The sequence below is a fragment of the Musca domestica genome, unplaced genomic scaffold (genome assembly GCF_030504385.1).
Source record: "Musca domestica strain aabys unplaced genomic scaffold, Musca_domestica.polishedcontigs.V.1.1 58, whole genome shotgun sequence".
NCBI classification, from domain to species: domain Eukaryota; kingdom Metazoa; phylum Arthropoda; class Insecta; order Diptera; family Muscidae; genus Musca; species Musca domestica.
In genome coordinates, this window is record NW_026712360.1 from 1,429,805 (window position 1) to 1,450,591 (window position 20,787).

Here is a 20,787-nt window from a genome sequence, read left to right on the forward strand (position 1 = left end):
GTCCAAATACATTCCCCTGACCACAGTCAATTTGGAGAGCCACCATATTTGTCAGGACTACCATAGATGGCGTTATGATCTTTTATGATATCACTTGGATTGTGGCAGATTACTGGTGTTGTTGTTGCTATTCCATGCAACACATTCACTGCACATTTTTTTTATGTTGCATTAACTTGTATTGCCAAAATGGCTTTGGATAAAAGCTTTTTTGGATATTGTTGCAATATTCTCGTGGTTGTTGTTGTTGTTTTTGGCCATTTTCAATGCATTTATGGTTCGGGTAGTTGTTTTTCCATCACAAAATATAGGACGTTGTTGCATTCGCTTATGGTGTGCTGGTGGTGCAATCTTGTAAAACACATTACGTCGCTCCATTGTTTGTTTGATGTAATGGGCAATTCACCGAGTCGGGTTGCTGTTGTTGGTCTTGTTGTTTCAATTCAGTTTTTGTTTTAATTTGTCTCCAAAGACATATCAGTTCGACGACACGACCAAATCACATAAATTTGGAAACAACGACGACGGACGATAACATGACAACAACAGCGACGGTTAACAATCAAAGCAATGTCACAAAAGAGACTGCGACGACAAAACGACATGGCAAAAACGGGTATTCAATTACCAAATAACGTCAGAACAAATCAGTTCGATAGGATTTTTCAATGGAAAGTCACTCTCCACAAGATTTTCTCTATAAAAAAATATGTTACACTAGATTTTCCATAGAAAAACATACATTCCACACAAAAACTGAAGTTTTCTATAGAAAAACATACGTTCCACAAGATTTTCTATGGAAAACCTTTCATTCCACAAGATTTTCTATAGAAAAACTTAGGTTCCACAAGATTTTCCATAGCAAAACTTGGGTTCCATAAGATTTTCCATAGAAAATATTACCTTCCACAAGATTTTCTTTGGAAAACTTGCATTCCACAAGATTTTCTTTAGAAAAACTTGCCTTCCACAATATCTTCTAAAGGCAAACATACGTTCCACAGGATTAAATGCCGAAAATTTTGAGTTTCACAGGATTTTCTATGGAAATACCTGCCTTCCACAATATTTTCTATAGAAAAACTTGCCCTCCACAATATTTTCTATAGAAAAACTTGCCCTCCACAATATTTTCTATAGAAAATCTTGCCCTCCACAATATTTTCTATAGAAAAACTTGCCCTCCACAATATTTTCTATAGCAAAAAACTTGCCTTCCACAAGGTTTTCTATAGAAAAACTTAAGTTCCAAAAACTATTCTATAGGAAAACTTACGTTCCACATGATATTCTATAGAAAAACATTCATTCCACAAGATTTTCTATAGAAAATCATTCATTCCACAAGATTTTCTATAGAAAAACTTGCGTTCCACACCATTTTCTATAAGAAAAATTGGCTTTCACAACATTTTCTTTAGAAAAAATTGGCTTCCACAAGATTTTCTCTGGCAAAAATTAGGTTCCACAATATTTTCTATAGAAAAACTTGCATTCCACAAGATTTTCTATAGAAAAATTGGCTTCCACACGATTTTCTGTAGAAGAAAATGGATTCCACAAGATTTTCTCTGGCAAAAATTAGGTTCTACAAGATTTTCTATAGATAAACTTGCATTCCACAAGATTTTCTATAGAAAAACTTGCATTCCACAAGATATTCTATGAAAAAACCTTCATTCCACAAGATTTTCCAAAGAAAAACATGCGATCCACCAAATTTTCTAAAGGCAAACTTACGTTCCACAACATTTTTCCATAGAAAAACGTATCTTTCAAAATATTTTCTAAAATGTTTCTATTTGCATTATTTGGATTCCATAATCATAATAGTATATTTTCCATTTCCCCACCCACCATCCACAAAAATTAATACATTTTAAATCGATTTTTCTTCTTCCGAAAAAATAAACAAATAATTTCATATTTTTTTATTTTCCAATTAAAACATTAAATTCCCATAGATTTTCATTGAACATTGATAATAGAAATAATAAAAATAATTATGACGAGCATGGGAAAGCAAAAACGCAGCCAGCCAGCCATCCATTCAGCCGACCACAACCAAAATCTTACACTTTCCTCCATTAACAACAACAACAACAAGAACGAAGCAACTTTTCATTTCAATGCCTTTTTATTGTTATGACGTTGTTAATGGTGGCTCTGGCTCTGCCCATGCTCATACACATGATGATGATGGTGATCATCATCAGCACCCTCATCCTCCCCATCATCATAATCATCATCATCATCGCCGGCCGTCATTATCGTTTTGTTATTCATAAATTCATAATCTATACACAAACATACCCATCATTAGTTCCGCTTCTTTTTCGCTGTATGTTTTTCATGTTGTTGTTGTTATTCTTAATGTTGTTGTTGTATGTATTGATGAGTCTCATCATATGTTTGCCGCCTGTCGTTGAACACCCAACCAGAGCAATCTCAAGCGTAACCACAAAATTGAACAGCATAAACAACACCATCATCGGAAAGGTATTTCTTCAACGAAAGGGGGACAATTGATTAACGAGGGGAGGGTGGGGAATTTGTAGAAAATTTTAATGGACGCGATTTTCGTTGGAAAACGATTCTCCACCACACGATTTTCTATGGAAAAACTAATATTCCTGGATTTTCTATAGAAAAACTTAGCTTCCACAAGATTTTCTGTAGAAAAACTTATGTTCCGCAAATTTTTATAGAGAAAAACTTGGGTTCCACAAGATTTTCTGTAGAAACAATTGGCTTCCACAAGATATTCTATTGAAACACTTACGTTACACAAGTTTTTCTGTAGGAAAACTTGCGTTCCACAAGATTTTCAATAGAAAATCTTATGTTTCAAAAGATTTTCTTTAGAAAAAATTTATGCTCCACTAAATTTTCTATGGAAAAACTTATGTTCCACAAGATTTTCTGAAGAAAGACTTCTGTTCCGCAAGTTTTTCTCAAGAAAACTTGGCTTCCACAAGATTTTCTATAGAAAAACTTATGTTCCACAAGATTTTATAGAGAAAAATTTGTGTTCCACAAAGTTCCACAAAGTTTTCTACAGAAAAACTTATGATCCACATAATTTTCTAGAGAAAAATTTATGTTCCACAAAATTTTATGTAGAAACACTTGGGTTCCACATTGTTTTTTTATTGAAAAAATTATGTTCCACAAAGTTTTCTATAGAAAAACTTGTTCCACAAAATTTTCAATAGAAAAACTTATGTTCCACAATTTTTTTTTATAGAAAAACTTATGTGCCACAAGATTTTCTATGGAATTTGTTATGTTCTACAAGGTGTTCTATAGAGAAACTTATGTTCCACAAGGTTTTATATAGAAAAACTTGTGTTCCACATAGTTTTCTATAGAAAAAACTTATGTTCCACTAGATTTTCTGTGGAAAGTGTTATGTTCTACAAAGTATTCTATAGAAAAAATGATGTTCCACAAGATTTTCTATGGAAAAACTTATGTTCCACAAAGTTTTCTATAGAAAAACTTATGTTCCACAAAATTTCCTGTGGAAATTGTTATGTTCTACAAGGTGTTCTATAGAAAAACTTATGTTCCACAACATTTTCTATAGAAAAAATTATGTTTCACAAAGTTTTTTATAGAAAAATTTATGTTCCACTAGATTTTCTGTAGAAACACCTATGTTTCTTAAGTTTATCTATGGAAAAACTTATGGTCCACAAAATTCTATAGAAAAACCTGGCTTCCACAGAATTTTCCATAGAAAAATGTATGCTCCACAAGGTTTTCTGTAGGACTTAAGTTCCACAAGATTTTGTAGAAAAAACTTCTGTTCCACAAGAATTTACTTGAAAAAACTCATGTTCCACAAGATTTTCTATGGAAAAACTGGCTTTATAAGAGTTATTCTAAGGAAAAACGTATGTTCCACTAGATTTTCTCAAGAAAAATTTGTCTTCCACAAAATTTTCTATATAAAAACTTATATTCCACGAGATTTTCTATGGAAAACTTATGTTCCACTAGATTTTCTTTTGAGAAACTTATGACCTACAAGATTTACTTTGGGAAAATTTATGTTCCACAAGATTTTCTATAAAAAAAACTGATGTTCCACAAAATTTTTTGTAGATAAACTTATGATCTACAAGGTTTTCTGTAGAAAAACTTATGTTCCACAAGATTTTCCATAGAAAAAAGTACGTTCCACAAGATTATCTATAGAAAAACTTATGTTCCACAGGATTTTCTATAGAACATTTCTGATTCTCTTTTCTTAATCTCTCTCCAAATATATATCTCTCCCTCCCTCTCTCTCACTCTCTCTGAAATATGTTTTGTATTCTCTTATACCTTCGACATTGATTTCCCTGGTGTTTCGTTTCTTTAGGCCATCTTTTTTTCGCTTTCATTCTTCCTCCACATTATTCATATTCTATCCCCCTCCGCTCCGGCATGGCGTCGAGCTATGTTGTCGTCATAACAAAACCCAAAATTGCTGGCAGCCACCTGCTGCCACCTTCATCTTCGGAGGCGGAGGCAGCATAAATTATTGGGCCTTTGTGGGTTGGTGGTGCGTAAACCAACCACAGGCATTAGAATTCACGCGCACGCCTCAATCGATCATTAATGTGCGGAGCGTGAGCGTGTGCGGTAAACGTTTTACGATGTTCTGCTTTTTGGTTATTTATGGTTGGAAACGTTTGTTTTTTGTGTGCTACGATGATGGGTCTCTACTTCTCCTCCCCCACACCCGTCTGTCTATTTGCTGGCGAATGGAACTATTTCAAGAATTTTGATTGGTCTTTGAAGGAATTTTCTTTATCCACTGACGTGGGTTAGTTGGATGGCTATACTTGTTTTTTTTTTTTCTGATGTTGCTGTTTCAATAATTCTGTAATGTTCCAATGGCCCGTTGTCTGGCTGGGCCTCCTCGCAATGTGGATAATTAAGGCAGGCGTTATCAAGTGGCCGGCCGGCCATTTGGAATTTATTCGTTTGCTAAAATTGGTATTTTTTCAAAATTAAACTAGCCATGTGTGAAATTGCAAGGCGACTCAGTGATAAGTTGAAAGTAGGGGAGAGGCAGGAGAAAGAGGGGATAAAATTTCGCATTTGAAAATCCATAGGTTTGACCATTGGTGAAAGTTGAGAGGGAGTGGTGCCTGGGTCGCGTAATTATAATTGCCTTAATAAAAAATGAAATAAACAATTTCTAATCAGTAGCAATGGCTGTTGTGACTAACTTACTGTCACCTAGCCGCCAGCTAATCAAGAGTGAGGGATACTCCTTTCTCTCCTCGCTCAGAGGCTAGGCTAGTGCAAATTTAAATGGCAAAAAACTATGCGATTTCTTGGCCTGTAACTATTTGTTGAATTGTGTTTGAGTTTTTTTTTTTTTTTTTGATAGCCAAAAGGCCCAATTATAAATAGCCAAGTGCCATCAAGAAGACGTAGACCAGAGGCCTGGCCTGGCATTGCATTTCAAGTGAAATCATGAAAAGAATTCATTCAACCAACCGACCCACCGACCGGACCACAAATAATTCATTGAAATACTTGAAGTGTAAAAAACGACTCGTAAAGCCGCCATAGGCGGACGGACGGACAGCCTGCCTGCCAGATCGACATTTAGATAGGCAACATAATAGTTAGTGGCAGAAAGGCAGAGTGGAAAATTGCATCGAGAGGGGGAGGCGGAGGCAATGGAATGTCTGCCTTTAGTAATGACCAGATTTTTTTTTGGCTTACATTTGTAATTATTTATGTCGGAGGTTTGCTGAGGTATGTTTCTATGGTGGTGGGGTTATTCAGGCAAAAACTCGGTTAAATGCCAATAATGTACCACCACCTCTACCGCCTTCCACCAGTTACGAAAAATTGCAATGTTAAGGTATTGAAAGATTAACAATGCCTCTATCTTTCTGTCTGTCAGCGATAGACCTTAGACATCACTTCGACGTCGTCACAATGTAAATATACCAAAGAAATACCCAGCAAACCATGTGGCAAAGGTTAGAAGTCTGATGGGATTTTTCGAAATGTCAGAAAACTTTCTCGATTATAGGGTCAGAGGTTGGATTTTTTTTCATTTTTGCACTCTTTCCTTCAGTGAGGTCAAACTTCCCAGAAAATCCAATTTTCGGACCTCTAACGGTTCTGCTCAAAGTCTGAAGTCTTTGAAAGAAGACAAATTTCCCAGACGTATCTTCCGACGTGTCTGATAGACTTCAGTCGAAATTCCGTACGGTTGTATTTTTTACTTTGCTTTCGGGTTCAAGAGAAACCAACTCTAAGCAAAGCCGATTCTAAACATACAATATATCTTCCTGAAGTCTGGGGTTTTTTTCGACATGTCTGGCAGACTTCTGTCAGAACTTTTTTTGATTCTTAAAAATGTATTATTTTTTATTTATTTATTCCGACTTCAAGGGAAGCAATCTCTCTGGCAAACCAAATTCCAAACGTTCGACCAGATTGTCCAAAGTCTAAAGTGCTTTCCGACATGTCTGACAGACTTCTGTTAGAATTCCTTTCGATTCCTATCTCCACTTTTCTTCTCGAAGTCAATGGATTGTCTGAGTAAAGTATCTCCATTTTCCTTCTCCAAGTCAATAGAAACAAACTCTGCAATCTAATTTGTAAATGTCCGACATGTCTGGTAAAAGCTTCATGTTTTTTCCGACAAGTCTGATAAAAATCTGTAGCAATTCCGTTCGACTGACTTCTGTCCGAATTCCATTTGGTTATCTGAGGGATGTATTTTTTCATTTTTTCTTTCAAATTCAAGGGAAACAATCTCTCCGTCATGTCAACTCAAATTCTGAAAGTCTTTCCGACATGTCTGAGAGAATTCTGTCTGAGTTCCGTTCAATTTTTTTAGGGAAGTGTTTTTACCTTTTTCTCTCAAATTTAAGCGAAGACAACTCTCCGGTAAACTGAATTTCAGCCGACAGACATGTCAACTCAAAATCTAAAATTTTTTCCGAATTGTCTGACAGACTTCTGGCGATTATTTGAAGAAAATATTTCTTTTAACATTTTTTTCTTTTGAATTTAAATAAGCCAACGCTCCAGTAGACCAAACCTTTTAGCTCAAGGACATATTTTTTTCCCAGACATTTCTGACAGATTTCTATCCCAATTCTTATCCTAACTTTTGGGTCTCTGAGAAAAGGAAAAAATCTCCGTACTTAAGAAATATCAAATATGTACAAAAGGTCTTGAAGTTTTTCCGACATGTCTAACAGAATGCTTTCGGAATTCCTTCCGATTGCCCAAGGCCGGAACTTCTTACAATTTTCGTCTGGGTTTTAAGGTAATGAAACTCCTATCCAGCAACCAAATCTAAGAATTTATCTCTCGACCGAAGATTCTACCGATACAGTGGCCAAGTCGGGGTTTTTGAACCGAAATTCAAAATGAAATTTGGCTGCCGTATTCTCCAGCGAAAATATCGGAATAAAGTCTGAAACCTTTCGTGGGGTAGGATGGTAGTCCCATATTGCTTTCGAACAAAATCGTTGAAGCTAATGTTCTCCTGGCGCCAAATTTGGCGTTGTCGGACCGAAATTTTCATCGAACCATTGAATTTCCCAAAAATGTCGGAAAAAAGTCTGAGGTCGTTTCTGGTGAAATTTCGCGACCGAATATTCTACCAATACAGGGGCAAAGTCGGGGATTTCGAATCGCTATTCATAATGAAATTTGGTTGCCGTGTTCTCCAACCGAAAAGTCGGAAGAAAATCTGAAACCTTTCCTGCGGTAGAAGGGTAATACCATTTTCCATTCCCACAAAATCTTTCGACCGAAGCTTCTACCGATGCAGTGCTGAAATTGGCGATGCCAGACAAAAATTCCAGTTCAACAATAGAATATCCGAAACGTTGGATAAAAGTCGGAGGTTTTTCCGGGTAAAAGAAAATAGTCCGATCTTGATTTCAGTCTCACTGAACTTGTCTTTCGACCAGTGTCAAATTCGGAGATTTTTAAATCGCAATTCTGAATGAAATTTGGTGCCACATTGCATTGACACAAACTCGTTTGACCGAATATTCTACCGACGTTGTGCCAGACACAAAATTCCCATTGAATAGTTGAATATCCGAAAGGTCGGGTGAAAGTCTGAAGTCTTTCCTGGTAAAAGAAAATAGTACGACCGAAGATTCTATCGACGCAGTGCCAAATTTTTGGGATTTCGAACCGCAATTCTGAATGAAATTCGTTTGCCGGACCGAAATTCCCATTGAATGTCCGTAACGTCGGATGAAAGTCTGAAGTGTTTCCAGGCTTAGGAAGGTAGTCCCATTTTATTTTCGGACAAAATTTATCTCTCGGTCGAAGACTCTGCCGATGTTTTGCCAAAGTCGAGGTATTCGAACCGCAATTCATAAGGAGTGGTTCCTGTCCTCTCCGAAATTTCTGATGGAAGTCTGACATCTCTTCTGGGGCAGCAAAGTATTGCCATTTTCATACCACACCAACAAAATTTATCATTTGACCTAATTTTCTCCCTAATTCTGATATTTTGGTTTGCTGGGTTATGTAGCAGCTATGAAAAGCAAACCTCAACACTATCATGTCATTATGTATCGCCAACGTTTTTATTTCGGTTTTTTTTTAAGCGTTTAATTCTTCTTTTGAATTGGGAAGTTTGTTTTCAAGTGTTAAAAGTAAACCACTGGCCGAGGGACGAACGAACAGCCAAGCTGTGGGCCACCCTCAATGTTAAGCAAACAATTGGAGACCTCAAAGACAGACGGACGGACGGATAGTTGTTTACTGCTTTGGCAGCCAAAGAGTGCCGGACCATAGCAAACTGTAATTTTAATGTTTGGATGAGTGTGTTTTTTTTGTTTATTTTGTTGTTGTTCTTGTTGTTGGGGTTTGTCTGTCCTCTTCGGTTCTGCTGTAACTATACGATGATGTGTTGATTTTCACAAACATTTTACAACATTGTTGTTGATGTTTAGTCTATTATTTGGTTGGCGTTATTCATTGGCAGGTGAACTGAGGTTTTTTTCTCCCCCGGGTTCCAATTCCCCAACCTCCTCCTCTTTTCTTGCAAATGCATTTGAAAAGCAAAATCTTGCATGCTTGACTGAAAAGTAAATGCTGCTGGGTTTCCATTGCTTAGGGGGGCCAATGATGCAGTTACGCCCGCCTCTTTCCATTTTCTAATAGTTTGTTGGCCATTTAGCTTCAAGAAGACGAATACGAAGAAGAAGATGTTTGTAGCTGCTCGAATGCCTGGCAGCCTTGCTGCAACATATTCATGATTTGTTTTTCTTTTTGTTGCTTTTTTATTATGTGCAGTTATTATTGTTTGTTGCTGTTGTTGTTGCTGCAGCAGTTTTTCCTTCATATCTTTGTCTGTGATGAAGATGATGATGATGATGCAGATGACTTTTGTTCTTGTTGTTGTTTTTGTCTCGGAAATTCTTTTATTATTTATGTATGGCAAGTAGTTGTCTTGTTCAAGACAATTCAATTAAAAGATGTATGAAAAGCTAAAGAACTCAATTAGTTTTTAATTGTTTCTCTTCATAACTTGAAGAGATGAGTGGAAAGGGTGGGAGGGAGGTGGGGAGAGGGAGAGAGATGTGGAGATGTTGTAAACAACATCTGTATTTAAATTTAGTAGAAGGCTGCGCAGGGGTAATCTCTGCATGCTACTGCTGCTACTGTTCTATGGCATAGGGCAAAAGCCAAACGCCCTGAGGCCAATGTTAGAACTTATTTTCTGTCGGGTTTTTTTGCTATCTGCTGCCCAGTAATTAGTCTTTAAAAGCTTTAAATTAACACAAACTAGCTACGAAACACAGAAGAACAACAAACTAAATGTATGTAATTGGATTACATAGCTAATTTAAAATTTCTTACATGCATGCGAGATTATTGGCCGGAGGAGGAGGAGGAGATGTAAAATTAAATGTTTGGATGTAAGGCTTAATGGAGGGTCATTTAGATGAACATCTATTGTATTTAAGGGTCTTGAATTTGGAGAAATACTTAATTCTCGCATAATTATCCAAGTTTTATTTATAAAAGGGGATAGGTTTAATGGCGCCCAATGCAGCAAATTGAGAATTATTTTTGAAAGTAGGCAGACAGTGAAAATTTGCTAAATGGCGCCCAACGTGAGACCACAAGGATATTATTACTTGATGTTCTAAAAATTTGCCAACTTTTTTTAGAAGAGATCAACTATGACCATTTCAATTTATATACCATGAAATCTCACACTGGCGCCCAACATAAGACCGCCATATTTTCTAGTGCTATTAGACATTGAATGTCCACTTTGTTTGCTTCTTGCAATGGATGGACAGGCAATACCGAAAGCAATGCATCAGGAATAAAAAATCCCAAATGAAAATTGTGAATTATTTTTGAAAGTAGGCAGAAAGTGAAAGTATGCCAAATGGCGCCCAACGTGAGACCACAAGGATATATCTTTACTTGATGTCCTAAAAATTTGCCAACATTTTTAAGAAAAGATCAACTATGACCATTTCAATTAATATAGGATAAAATCTCACACTGGCGCCCAAAATAAGGCCGCCTTATTTTCTACTGTTATTGGACGTTGACTATCCAATTTGTTTGCTTCTTGAAATGGATGTGGCTTTTCGCGCAAAGATTATGAATAAAAAATCAAGTTTGATTCATTTTCATTTATATCCGATAAATTCGCATACTGGCGCCCAATATGTGGCTGGCCTAAGTTCAGCACATTTGGTGATTCTAGTTCCTTCCTGCAATTGATGCACCATTTCTACTCTTATTTCAATATATTTAACCTTTTTGTCTTAGTTCCTCCATTTTCAAGCATAAAGACATAGTGGCGTCCAACAGAGCAACACGCATTGGCCAATTAGGACTCAATAATTAGTGAACTTTTGAAAAATGGTTCTAGTTTTACATTTTCACAATGGCGCGAGCAACGAGAGGTTATTAGGAATAAATGTAAATATATGTCCTCATTTCGTTGCAATGGCATTTTGCCGATTGGCGCCCAACGTGAGTTCATGAAAAAATGACGATATTTTCTCATCTAATATCGCGCAGCCCCTGAGTTAACATGGATATACGGAGAATCATGATGTTTCTTTACAATTTTTAAAAATTATTTAATCCAGTCATCCTTTTATAGATCAACGTCGAATTTTTAAATTGGCGCCAAAAGTACCATCCGTCGTAATTTGTCTAATTATTGCATAATGCCCTGGAAGTGTTAAAAATTGTTAAAACCTGATCGTTTCTATGCCGAAATATAGAGTTTTCTAATTGGCGCCCAACGTGGATCAACATTATTTTTCAAAAATTCTTTTATATTTCATTCTTATTTCATTGAATTACAATACAACTCGCAGGTTTTCCATATGGCGCCCAACGTGGGGTCTTACGAAATAATGAGTTTTCTTAAAATGCCGTTACTACTACCCTAACTTGTTGAAGAATGTCAAAACGGGACATTAACTTGGCATTTTTAGAAATATTTCTTATTGGTGCCCAATGTGGGTCAACATTATATTCCGAAATTTCCTTGATATTATCTTCCTATTTCATTGGAGTGCAACGGAATATTTACTCTGTTTGATTTTTAAACATAACTCGCGAGTATAGTTGATGGCGACCAACGTGGGGCCTTTTGAAATAATTAAATTCCCATGTTACTACCCTAAATTCCCATGTTACTACCCTAATTTGTTGAAATATCCTGGCATTTCTGGTAAATTTTCTTATTGGCGCCCAATTTGGGTCAAAATTATATTCCACAATTTCTTTAATATTATCTTCCCATTTCATTGAAATACTATGAACTATTCATTCTGTTCGATTTTCAAACATAGGTCGCAAATTTGCCTGATAGCGCCCAACGTGGAGTTCTAGGAAATAATGAGATTTCTTAATATTCCCATATTACCACCATAAATTGTTAAAGATTATCAAATCTTGGCATTAATCAGGGATTTTTCGTAAATTCTCTTATTGGCGCCCAATGTGGATCCACTCTAAATGTAAAAATATTGCAATTTTTCTTCGAAATTGATACAATATAACATATTTATTATTTTTGAAATACAAGGCAATATAAATTTTGTTTGTTTTTTTAACATAGCTCACGAATTTGTCCGATGACGCCCAAGGTGGGCCTTAAGAAATAAAGAGTTTTCTTTAAATTCCCATAGTACCACCATAAATTGTTGAAGAATATCAAAACTGGGTATTAACCACTCATTTTAAGTTGATTCTCTTATTAGCCACCAATGTGGGTACGCTGTGAATTTTGAAATATTTATTTGGTTTGATTTTCAATTGGCGCCCAACATGGGCTCTTTGGTGGCAATGATCTTTTATAAAATTCTAAAATATTAGTCACAATTTTTTCTAGAATATCAAATCTAGTCATTTCTCTGGCATGTACAACAAATTTCTTTATTGGCGCCCAACATGGGTCCACTGAACTTATATAATTATTAATATATTTCTCGGAAATTATTTTCATACATAGAAAATTATATAATTTATGAGCTTTTATATGATATTCCGGGCATGTGCAATACATTTTCTTATTGGCGCCCAACGCGGGTCCTCTGTAAATATAGAAAAATAAGCATTTTTCTTTGAAATTATATGGATCTATACTAAAATTACATATTTTATAAGGTTTTCATAGATTTCTTATAAGTGTGCTGGTTGGCGTCCAACGTGGGGTCACATGGAAATTGGTTATTTCTTTGTTTAAGTAAATATTATTGTTTCGACATAGTCTTTAATTGTAATTTATAAAAAAAATATACCTAAAATACCTGGCAAATCTTCCCCCCCTTGCCCCTTACTGCAGTCAGAATTTATTAGCAGCATAGCAACCTAAAAATCTATTGTCAAAAGAAATTTGACATTTTTTCTTGTTGCCATTGCTTCTACCAAGAAAAAAATACTTGTGCAGTGTTGTTGCTGCTGCTAATTAACGCAAATTATGTCTGAAACTGAAGTATGTCGTGAAGAACTAAGGACTGAAATGGAATAACATGCGCTCTGATTATGTCGAAGAAGAAAAAAAGAAAACAGACGTTTTAATTAGAGAGACAGACAGGCAAAAGATAGATAGACAGGGCGGCTGGCCAAGCAATGCAGGGAACGGTCTAAGAATCTAGTATATTTCCTTGAGATGAATTTTTTGTATCAAATATATTCAAGTACTTGGAGCACAAGGAGAGTCGTTGGAGGGGAAAGTTGAAGGCAACAAAACAAGTACCCAAAATAAAAAATAAAAAAATATTTAAAAAGTGAACATTAAAATAGCCCCCCCATCAAAACACTAAACAGATGACAACTAACAACACCTGTAAATTTTCTCATTAGAAATTCCATTTTCGAAAAAAAAAATCAAATAAAACATGCGAAGGAATGTAGAACAACACTCAAACGCTGTCTGTCGTCCAATTTGACGAACAGTATTTGCGTCAATATCATCTTGTTCAGCCGGGTAGAGAAAACTGAATATCTGTTTAATTGCTGAGCACTTGTGAGAAGTGCAGAGGCCAAAAAAAAAAAAAAAAAAAAATAGGTGAGGCCACACAAGGTGACTGACTGCGTACTTTAAAAATCGTTGACAAAACTGCTTCTGCTGCTAGTCTTTTTCCAGCAACACGATCTTGGCCCCAACATTAAAACTACAACCAGCCCACCTTTATGACCTGTAATAAACGCTGTGTGCTTTGGCTAGGGTTATGTGTAATTATTTCGACAAGTTGTTCGTCTACAAAATTGCTGGGGAATTTTTGTGGAGGGAAACTGAAAGGGGGAAGGGGAATAAGTAGCGAAAGTAACAACATTTTGTGCCTTAAGTTAAAGTAAAAGACTTGAGACTAAGCCTAATTTTTTTCATAGGAACTGAGGATGGGTTTTTTCTATAGAAAAAATTCTCCTCAGGAACTGAAGATTGGTTTTTTTTCTGATAGAAAAAATTCTCCTCAGGAACTGAGGATGGGTTTTTTTTTCGCTAGAAAAAATTCTCCTCAGGAACTGAGGATGGTTTTTTTTTCGCTAGAAAAAATTCTCCTCAGGAACTGAGGATGGGTTTTTTCCGATAGAAAAAATTCTCCTCAGGAACTGAGGATGGGTTTTTTCCGATAGACAAAAATTCTCCTCAGGAACTGAGGATGGGTTTTTTCCTATAGAAAAAAATTCTCTTCAGGAACTGAGGATGGGTTTTTTTCCGATAGAAAAAATTCTCCTCAGGAACTGAAGATGGGTTTTTCCGATAGAAAAAATTCTCCTAAGGAACTCAGGATGGGTTTTTTTCCGATAGAAAAAAATTCTCCTCAGGAACTAAGGATTGGTTTTTTCGTTGGAAAAAATTCTCCACAGTTACTGAGGTGTTTTTTTTTCTACAGAAAAATTCTCCTCAGGAACTGAGGATGGTTTTTCCGATAGAACAAATTCTCCTCAGGAACTGAGGATGGGATGGGGTTTTTAGCTGGAAAAAAATATCCCCAGGAACTGAGGATGGGGTTTTTCTATGCAAAAAATTCTCCTCAGTTACTGAGGAGGGTTTTTTCTCTCGAAAAGTTAATCTCCGAAAATGAAGCAGATTTTTTCCTCTCTTTCCATTCTCTTTCTCTCCAACCAAATTACAACACTTGTGGCCAAAACAAATTGCCTGGCATTTAATTAACTTCCGTTTACGATTTTAATGCTGTCATTATCATAATTATCATGAGTGCCCGACAACAATAACAACAATCTGGGACTGGCCCCTCCCTCCCATTAACTCCCTAAAATCTCAGAAATTCCCACCGAAAAAAAATTGCTGGAGGCAATGGCAGCAGCAGCCGACGCTCCACTCGCTCCAGCCATCATAAATCAAATGCAAACAAACGTTTAAAAAATAAAGAAAATTATTACCAAAAAGAAATATGTGAAGTCTGTTTTTGTGTAGAAAGGCCGAAAGAAAGAATGAAAGAAAAATAAAAAAAGAAAAGAAACAGAAAAAATCATGACCTTTTTGTTAGTGTTGGTCAGAGCACATTGCGCCTGACTGCTTGGCTGGTCATTATTGCGAACTTTACCTTAAGAGCCAAGTCATTGTGGAAAGCAAACCAAGAACAGCTGCAGTTGGGTTTTTTGGGCTGTGGCCTCATTAGAGAGCCCTGCGAACCCTTTCTCTTTTTCCCTGTTTGTCAGGCACTAGAATGTGGAGAGTCATGATTCCGGTAATCGACTAATTAATGTTTTATTTCTGGAAGAGATTTTCCTGCTCAGCGACTCGCTGGGCCAGCCGTCATTGTTGGTCGTCAGCTTGAGTTTGGGGGTCTGGCATAGAATGTCATTTGCCAGCCAGCACGTTTTTATGATGTGTTGGCCTGCAAAGACACTTAATTTCGATGTTGTTGTTTTTGCTGATGACCGGCAATGAACTTAATGTTAGCTGGAAACACAAATGACCCTTTCGCTGTTAACTTATGAAGGAGCGGAGGGCGAAAAGATTGGAGAGGGTGGCAGGAGAAGGGTCAATGGTGAAAAAAAGTAATTGAGTTATGACACCTTTTGTTGTTTCAATTTTCTTCTCTCGTTGTTAGTTCCTCCGGATCAGACCAAGTTTGGTAATGTTTTGTCAGTTATTGTAATGGCCTATTAACGGATTATAAACATTTTTGATTTATGACCAAGTGGTGGTGGTATTTTTTTTCTTTTCTTACCCCGCTGCCTATTTTTTTCCTAAATGAAATTTGTAGAACTGTTTTTTTCTCTCTCTCTTCTTTCCTCTCCCATTCCTATGAGTGGTACGAAGAATTACTTTGTTACTTGGTTCTATTCTTCTTACCCTCTCTCCTCATCTCATTGACCCCACGATATTTAATGGCACACTTTGCCAAGTTTTAATAAATGATAATTAAAGTTGATTTATAAAAGAAAATGAGGAAAAACAACTCGCAGTGGAGAGAAAATCATCTTTTATTGCCAACATTTGAGCAAATAATAGACAGCCATTTTCCTTTTTTGAGTTAAGTTAACGGACGTGACTTTTTAATGACTTTCCTCGTCAGTTATAGGAATTATAAAAGTGAGAAACTTGGAAACAAATTGACTTGGGAATTTTTCTCTTTAGGATCTGTCGGAGCCCCCATTTACTAAGGAGATTTTTTTCAATTCCTGAAAAAATGTTTTTCCTGAGGAGATTTTTTTTAATAGACAAACCCGACTTAGGACGGTTCCAGTGGCGGTTTTATTTTCATATAAACCCATCTTCGACCCTGAGGCTTCCCTAAATAAATTAAAAATATAAAAATCAGGTCATTAATCAGACATGTTTAATATATTTCCCTATTGGCGCCCATCGTGCGTCCACTGCAAAGTTGAGAGATACATGCTTTTTGTTTTTAATTCGTCGAATCAAATCGTCAAATTAATTATACTACCCTAAATTGTTCTCAAAATAAACCTGTCCTGTCCATTTCCCAGGAATATACACAAAATGTAGATATTTTGTTACTTTTTCTCCTAAAAATTATATTTATTTATAAAAATGATATATACTTTTGAAGTTCTCGTTCATAACGCACAGATGTGCTTGCTGGCGCCCAACGTGGGGTCACACGAAACTTTGTTATTTTTATGTTTTTTGTAGAAAAACTTCCACTCAGGAATTATTCAGAGGTGGGTTTTACCAAAAATTCAGTTAACTGAAGTGGGGTTTTCTATCGAAAAAACCCACCCTCAGTTCCTGAGGAGAATTTTTTCTATCGGAAAAAATCCATCCTCAGTTCCTGAGGAGAATTTTTTTTATCGGAAAAAAATCCATCCTCAGTTCCTGAGGAGAATTTTTTCTATCGAAAAAACCCATACTCAGTTCCTGAGGAGAATTTTTTCTACCGAAAAAAACCCATCCTCAGTTCCTGGGGAGAATTTTTTCTATCGAAAAAAACCCATCCTAAGTTCCTGACGCGAAATTTTTTCTATGGAAAAAATCCATCCTCAGTTCCTGAGGATAATTTTTTCTATCGAAAAAATCCATCCTCAGTTCCTGAGGCGAAATTTTTTCTATCGGAAAAAATCCATCCTCAGTTCCTGAGCAGAATTTTTTCTATCGGAAAAAATCCATCCTCAGTTCCTGAGCAGAATTTTTTCTATCGGAAAAAATCCATCCTTAGTTCCTGAGGAGAATTTTTTTCTATGGAAAAAATTCATCCTCAGTTCCTGAGGTGGAATTTTTTCTATGGAAAAAATCCATACTCAGGTCCTGAGGAGAATTTTTTCTATGGAAAAAATCCATCCTCAGTTCCTGAGGAGAATTTTATCTATAGAAAAAATCCATACTCAGGTCCTGAGGAGAATTTTTTCTATGGAAAAAATCCATCCTCAGTTCCTGAGGAGAATTTTTTCTATGGAAAAAATCCATCCTCAGTTCCTGAGGAGAATTTTTTCTATGGAAAAAATCCATCCTCAGTTCCTGAGGAGAATTTTTTCTATGGAAAAAATCCATCCTCAGTTCCTGAGGAGAATTTTTTCTATGGAAAAAATCCATCCTCAGTTCCTGAGGAGAATTTTTTCTATGGAAAAAATCCATCCTCAGTTCCTGAGGAGAATTTTTTCTATGGAAAAAATCCATCCTCAGTTCCTGAGGAGAATTTTTTCTATGGAAAAAATCCATCCTCAGTTCCTGAGGAGAATTTTTTCTATGGAAAAAATCCATCCTCAGTTCCTGAGGAGAATTTTTTCTATGGAAAAAATCCATCCTCAGTTCCTGAGGAGAATTTTTTCTATGGAAAAAATCCATCCTCAGTTCCTGAGGAGAATTTTTTCTATGGAAAAAATCCATCCTCAGTTCCTGAGGAGAATTTTTTCTATGGAAAAAATCCATCCTCAGTTCTATGGAAAAAATCCATCCTCAGTTCCTGAGGAGAATTTTATTCTCATTTCCTGAGGCGAAATTTTTTCTATGGAAAAAATCCATCCTCAGTTCCTGAGGCGAAATTTTTTCTATGGAAAAAATCCATCCTCAGTTCCTGAGGCGAAATTTTTTCTGTGGAAAAAATCCATCCTCAGTTCCTGAGGCGAAATTTTTTCTATGGAAAAAATCCATCCTCAGTTCCTGAAGATAATTTGTTCTATGGAAAAAATCCATTCTCAGTTCCTGAGAAATTTTTTTTCTGAAGGAAAAACCTACCACTGTTCCTGAGGAATATTTTTTCTATGGGAAAAATCCATCCTCAGGATGGTTTTACCCTTTCTCCCATAACCTCTGAAATAGTTTAGAAATAGTCGATAGTTTTTTTTTTTATTACCCAATTAATAATATTTTTCCTTTTTCTCTTCGTTTTCTTTTTTTCCAGACAACCACTCAAAGCCAACAACAGCCCTTGATGAATAAATCGAATGATGATCTGAGAAGAAAGCGCCCCGAATCCACAAGGCCAAATCACATTTTGCTCTTCACCATCATAAATCCATTCTACCCGATTACAGTTGTAAGTAGACAATTTTATTGTTGTTGTTATTATTTTAAAAATAACCGAAAAAAATGAAAAATATCCTTTAAAGAGACTGCTAGGAAGTAACTGGAAATTATTTCAAAATCCTGTAAAACAGACCAATGAAGGAACTATGAATTGTTGTTGCTGCTGCTGTTGTTTTTGTTTGGCGTGCAACAACCTTTTTGGGTCGGCTGCCTGGGTTATTATTTTAACAGGATATCTACCAGGCAACACATTGTTTTTTGTTGCCGTTGTCAGTCGCTTGCTTGCCTGCCTGCCGAGTAGTTCGTTTCCTGGCAAGGATAACAAACAACATCTGAGCTGATGATGAGGGTACAACAAAGCATTGCAACAACGACCCACTCAAGTACTTAAGTGTTACACTGGCACTTGAACAGCAACAATAAGTGCAACCAACAAAAACAACAACAACAACAAAGACAGAAAGCAATAATCCACAAACAACAATTTGGTGACAAATTCTCGTTTTTTTTTTTTTTTTCCTCCAAAGGACTAAGTTGTGAGTGTGTGAGTCTGAGACTGAGTCTGAATGTGTGTATGAGGGTTTGTATTTGTGGCGAACATTTAAATGCATGACAAATCTAGGTGTGAAAGACAACAATTCTGCAAAAGTAATGTTTGGTTAAACGTGACTGGAGGTACAACAACAACAGCAGCAACAACACCTCAAAACAAAACCCCTTCCTAATCGTACGGAAAATCCTCTGTGGCAAACAATGCGTTTCTACCTGAATGGTTTACCCCGAACCCCTATTCCTCCACCATTTCGAACCAAACGTGTGCCAACTCAAAATTGCCCTCTCGCTTCTTCCTCCCACAACCCTTCCCCCATCTGCCATTACTTGCTGTAGGACCTAGATAAACTTTACTTCCTTTTTTGCTGGTTATTCAAAAACCCTTAGCCACAATAAAAAACAATAGCAAAATATGGGCGGAGGAGAAGCGGGGGATAACTACTAGAAAATGTGTTTTACACTTCTCTTTAACACACACACACAGACACCACCATGAAGAAAAATGTAGAAAATAAAGCCAAAGTAAACATGAAAACAACATCCTTAAAGGGATTATTTACAACACTGATGTTGTTGCCTCTACTGAATTATGGCAAGTTACGGATGAGGGAGGTGGAGGAGGAGAAAGATAGACGAAGCAGAAACATGACAGCAACGGCAAATTGTTGACTTAACTGCTACAAGTTTCTTCAAATGTCTTTCAGGTCTTTTTTATGAACATATTTCATGTTTTTCCAAAACAATCCCAAGCAAGCAGCTGAAAGGCAAAACGAATCTGTTACAAGACTTAGGAAGAGATAGCCAAAAATAAAAACTCCTTTACAAAAAAGTCCTAAAAACGGAACATTTTTGCAGAAAACGAAATGAAAAAATTCTCTTAAGAAGCTGAGGTCGAGGATTACCTATAAAGAGAATTCTCACCTCAGCTCCTGAAGTGAATTTTTCCTATCGGAAAAACCTATCGTCAGTTCCTGAGGAAATGTTTTTTTATCGGAAAAACCTATCCTCAGTTCCTGAGGAGAATTTTTTCTATCGAAGAAATCCATCCTGAGGAGAATTTTTTTTATCGAAAAAACCTATCCTCAGTTCCTAAGGAGAATTTTTTCTATCGGAAAAACCCATCCTCAATTCCTGAAAAAAAACCCCTCCTCAGTTTCAGAGGCGATTTTTTTCTATCAAAAAACCCATCCTCGATTTCTGAGGAGAGTTTTTTCTATGGGAAAAAACCTAATCTCTGTTCCCGAGGAGCATTTTTTCTATTTTCTTCAGTTCTTGAGGGGAATTTTTTCTCTCAAAAAATCCCATCCTCAGTTCCTGGAGAGAATTTTTTCTATCGAACAAGACCCACACTCAGTTCCTGAGGCGAATTTTTTCTATCAAAAAACCCATCCTCGATTTCTTAAGAGAATTTTTTCTATCGGAAAAACCCATTCTCAATTCTTGAGGATATTTTTTTTTTTTTTTGCAAAAAAACCCTTCTCAGTTCTAGAGGCGATTTTTTTTCTATCAAAAAAACCATCCTCGATTTCTGAGAAGAATTTTTTTTATCGGAAAAAACCCAAAAAAAAACCTAAAGAGAATTTTGTCTATAGAAAAAGACCCATTCTCAGTTCCTGAGGCGAATTTTTTTCTAGCAAAAAAACCTCCATCCTCAGCTTTTGAGAGAATTTTTTCTATCGGAAAAAAATCATCTCAGTTCCTGAAATGAATTTTTTCTGTCGAAAACCCAATCTAAGTTCCTGAAGAGAATTTTTTCTAAGAAAAAAACCCATCCTCAGTTCCTG

The 20,787-nt window shown here is 36.3% G+C and overlaps 1 protein-coding gene across 8 annotated transcripts in view; it reads left to right on the forward strand.

Moving 5' to 3' along the window:
• The window catches only part of LOC101888418 (heterogeneous nuclear ribonucleoprotein L), a 263,137-nt gene that overhangs the window by 66,651 nt on the left and 175,699 nt on the right, over positions 1-20,787 (forward strand). For all 8 annotated transcript variants that reach the window (XR_009343724.1, XM_059128975.1, XM_059128979.1 and 5 more), the window contains one exon: positions 18,327-18,461. Coding sequence is in view for 7 of the 8 variants with exons in the window: in XM_059128975.1 (XP_058984958.1) it covers positions 18,327-18,461 (135 nt within the window). In the remaining variant the exon portion in view is untranslated. The remainder of the gene's footprint in view (positions 1-18,326; positions 18,462-20,787) is intronic.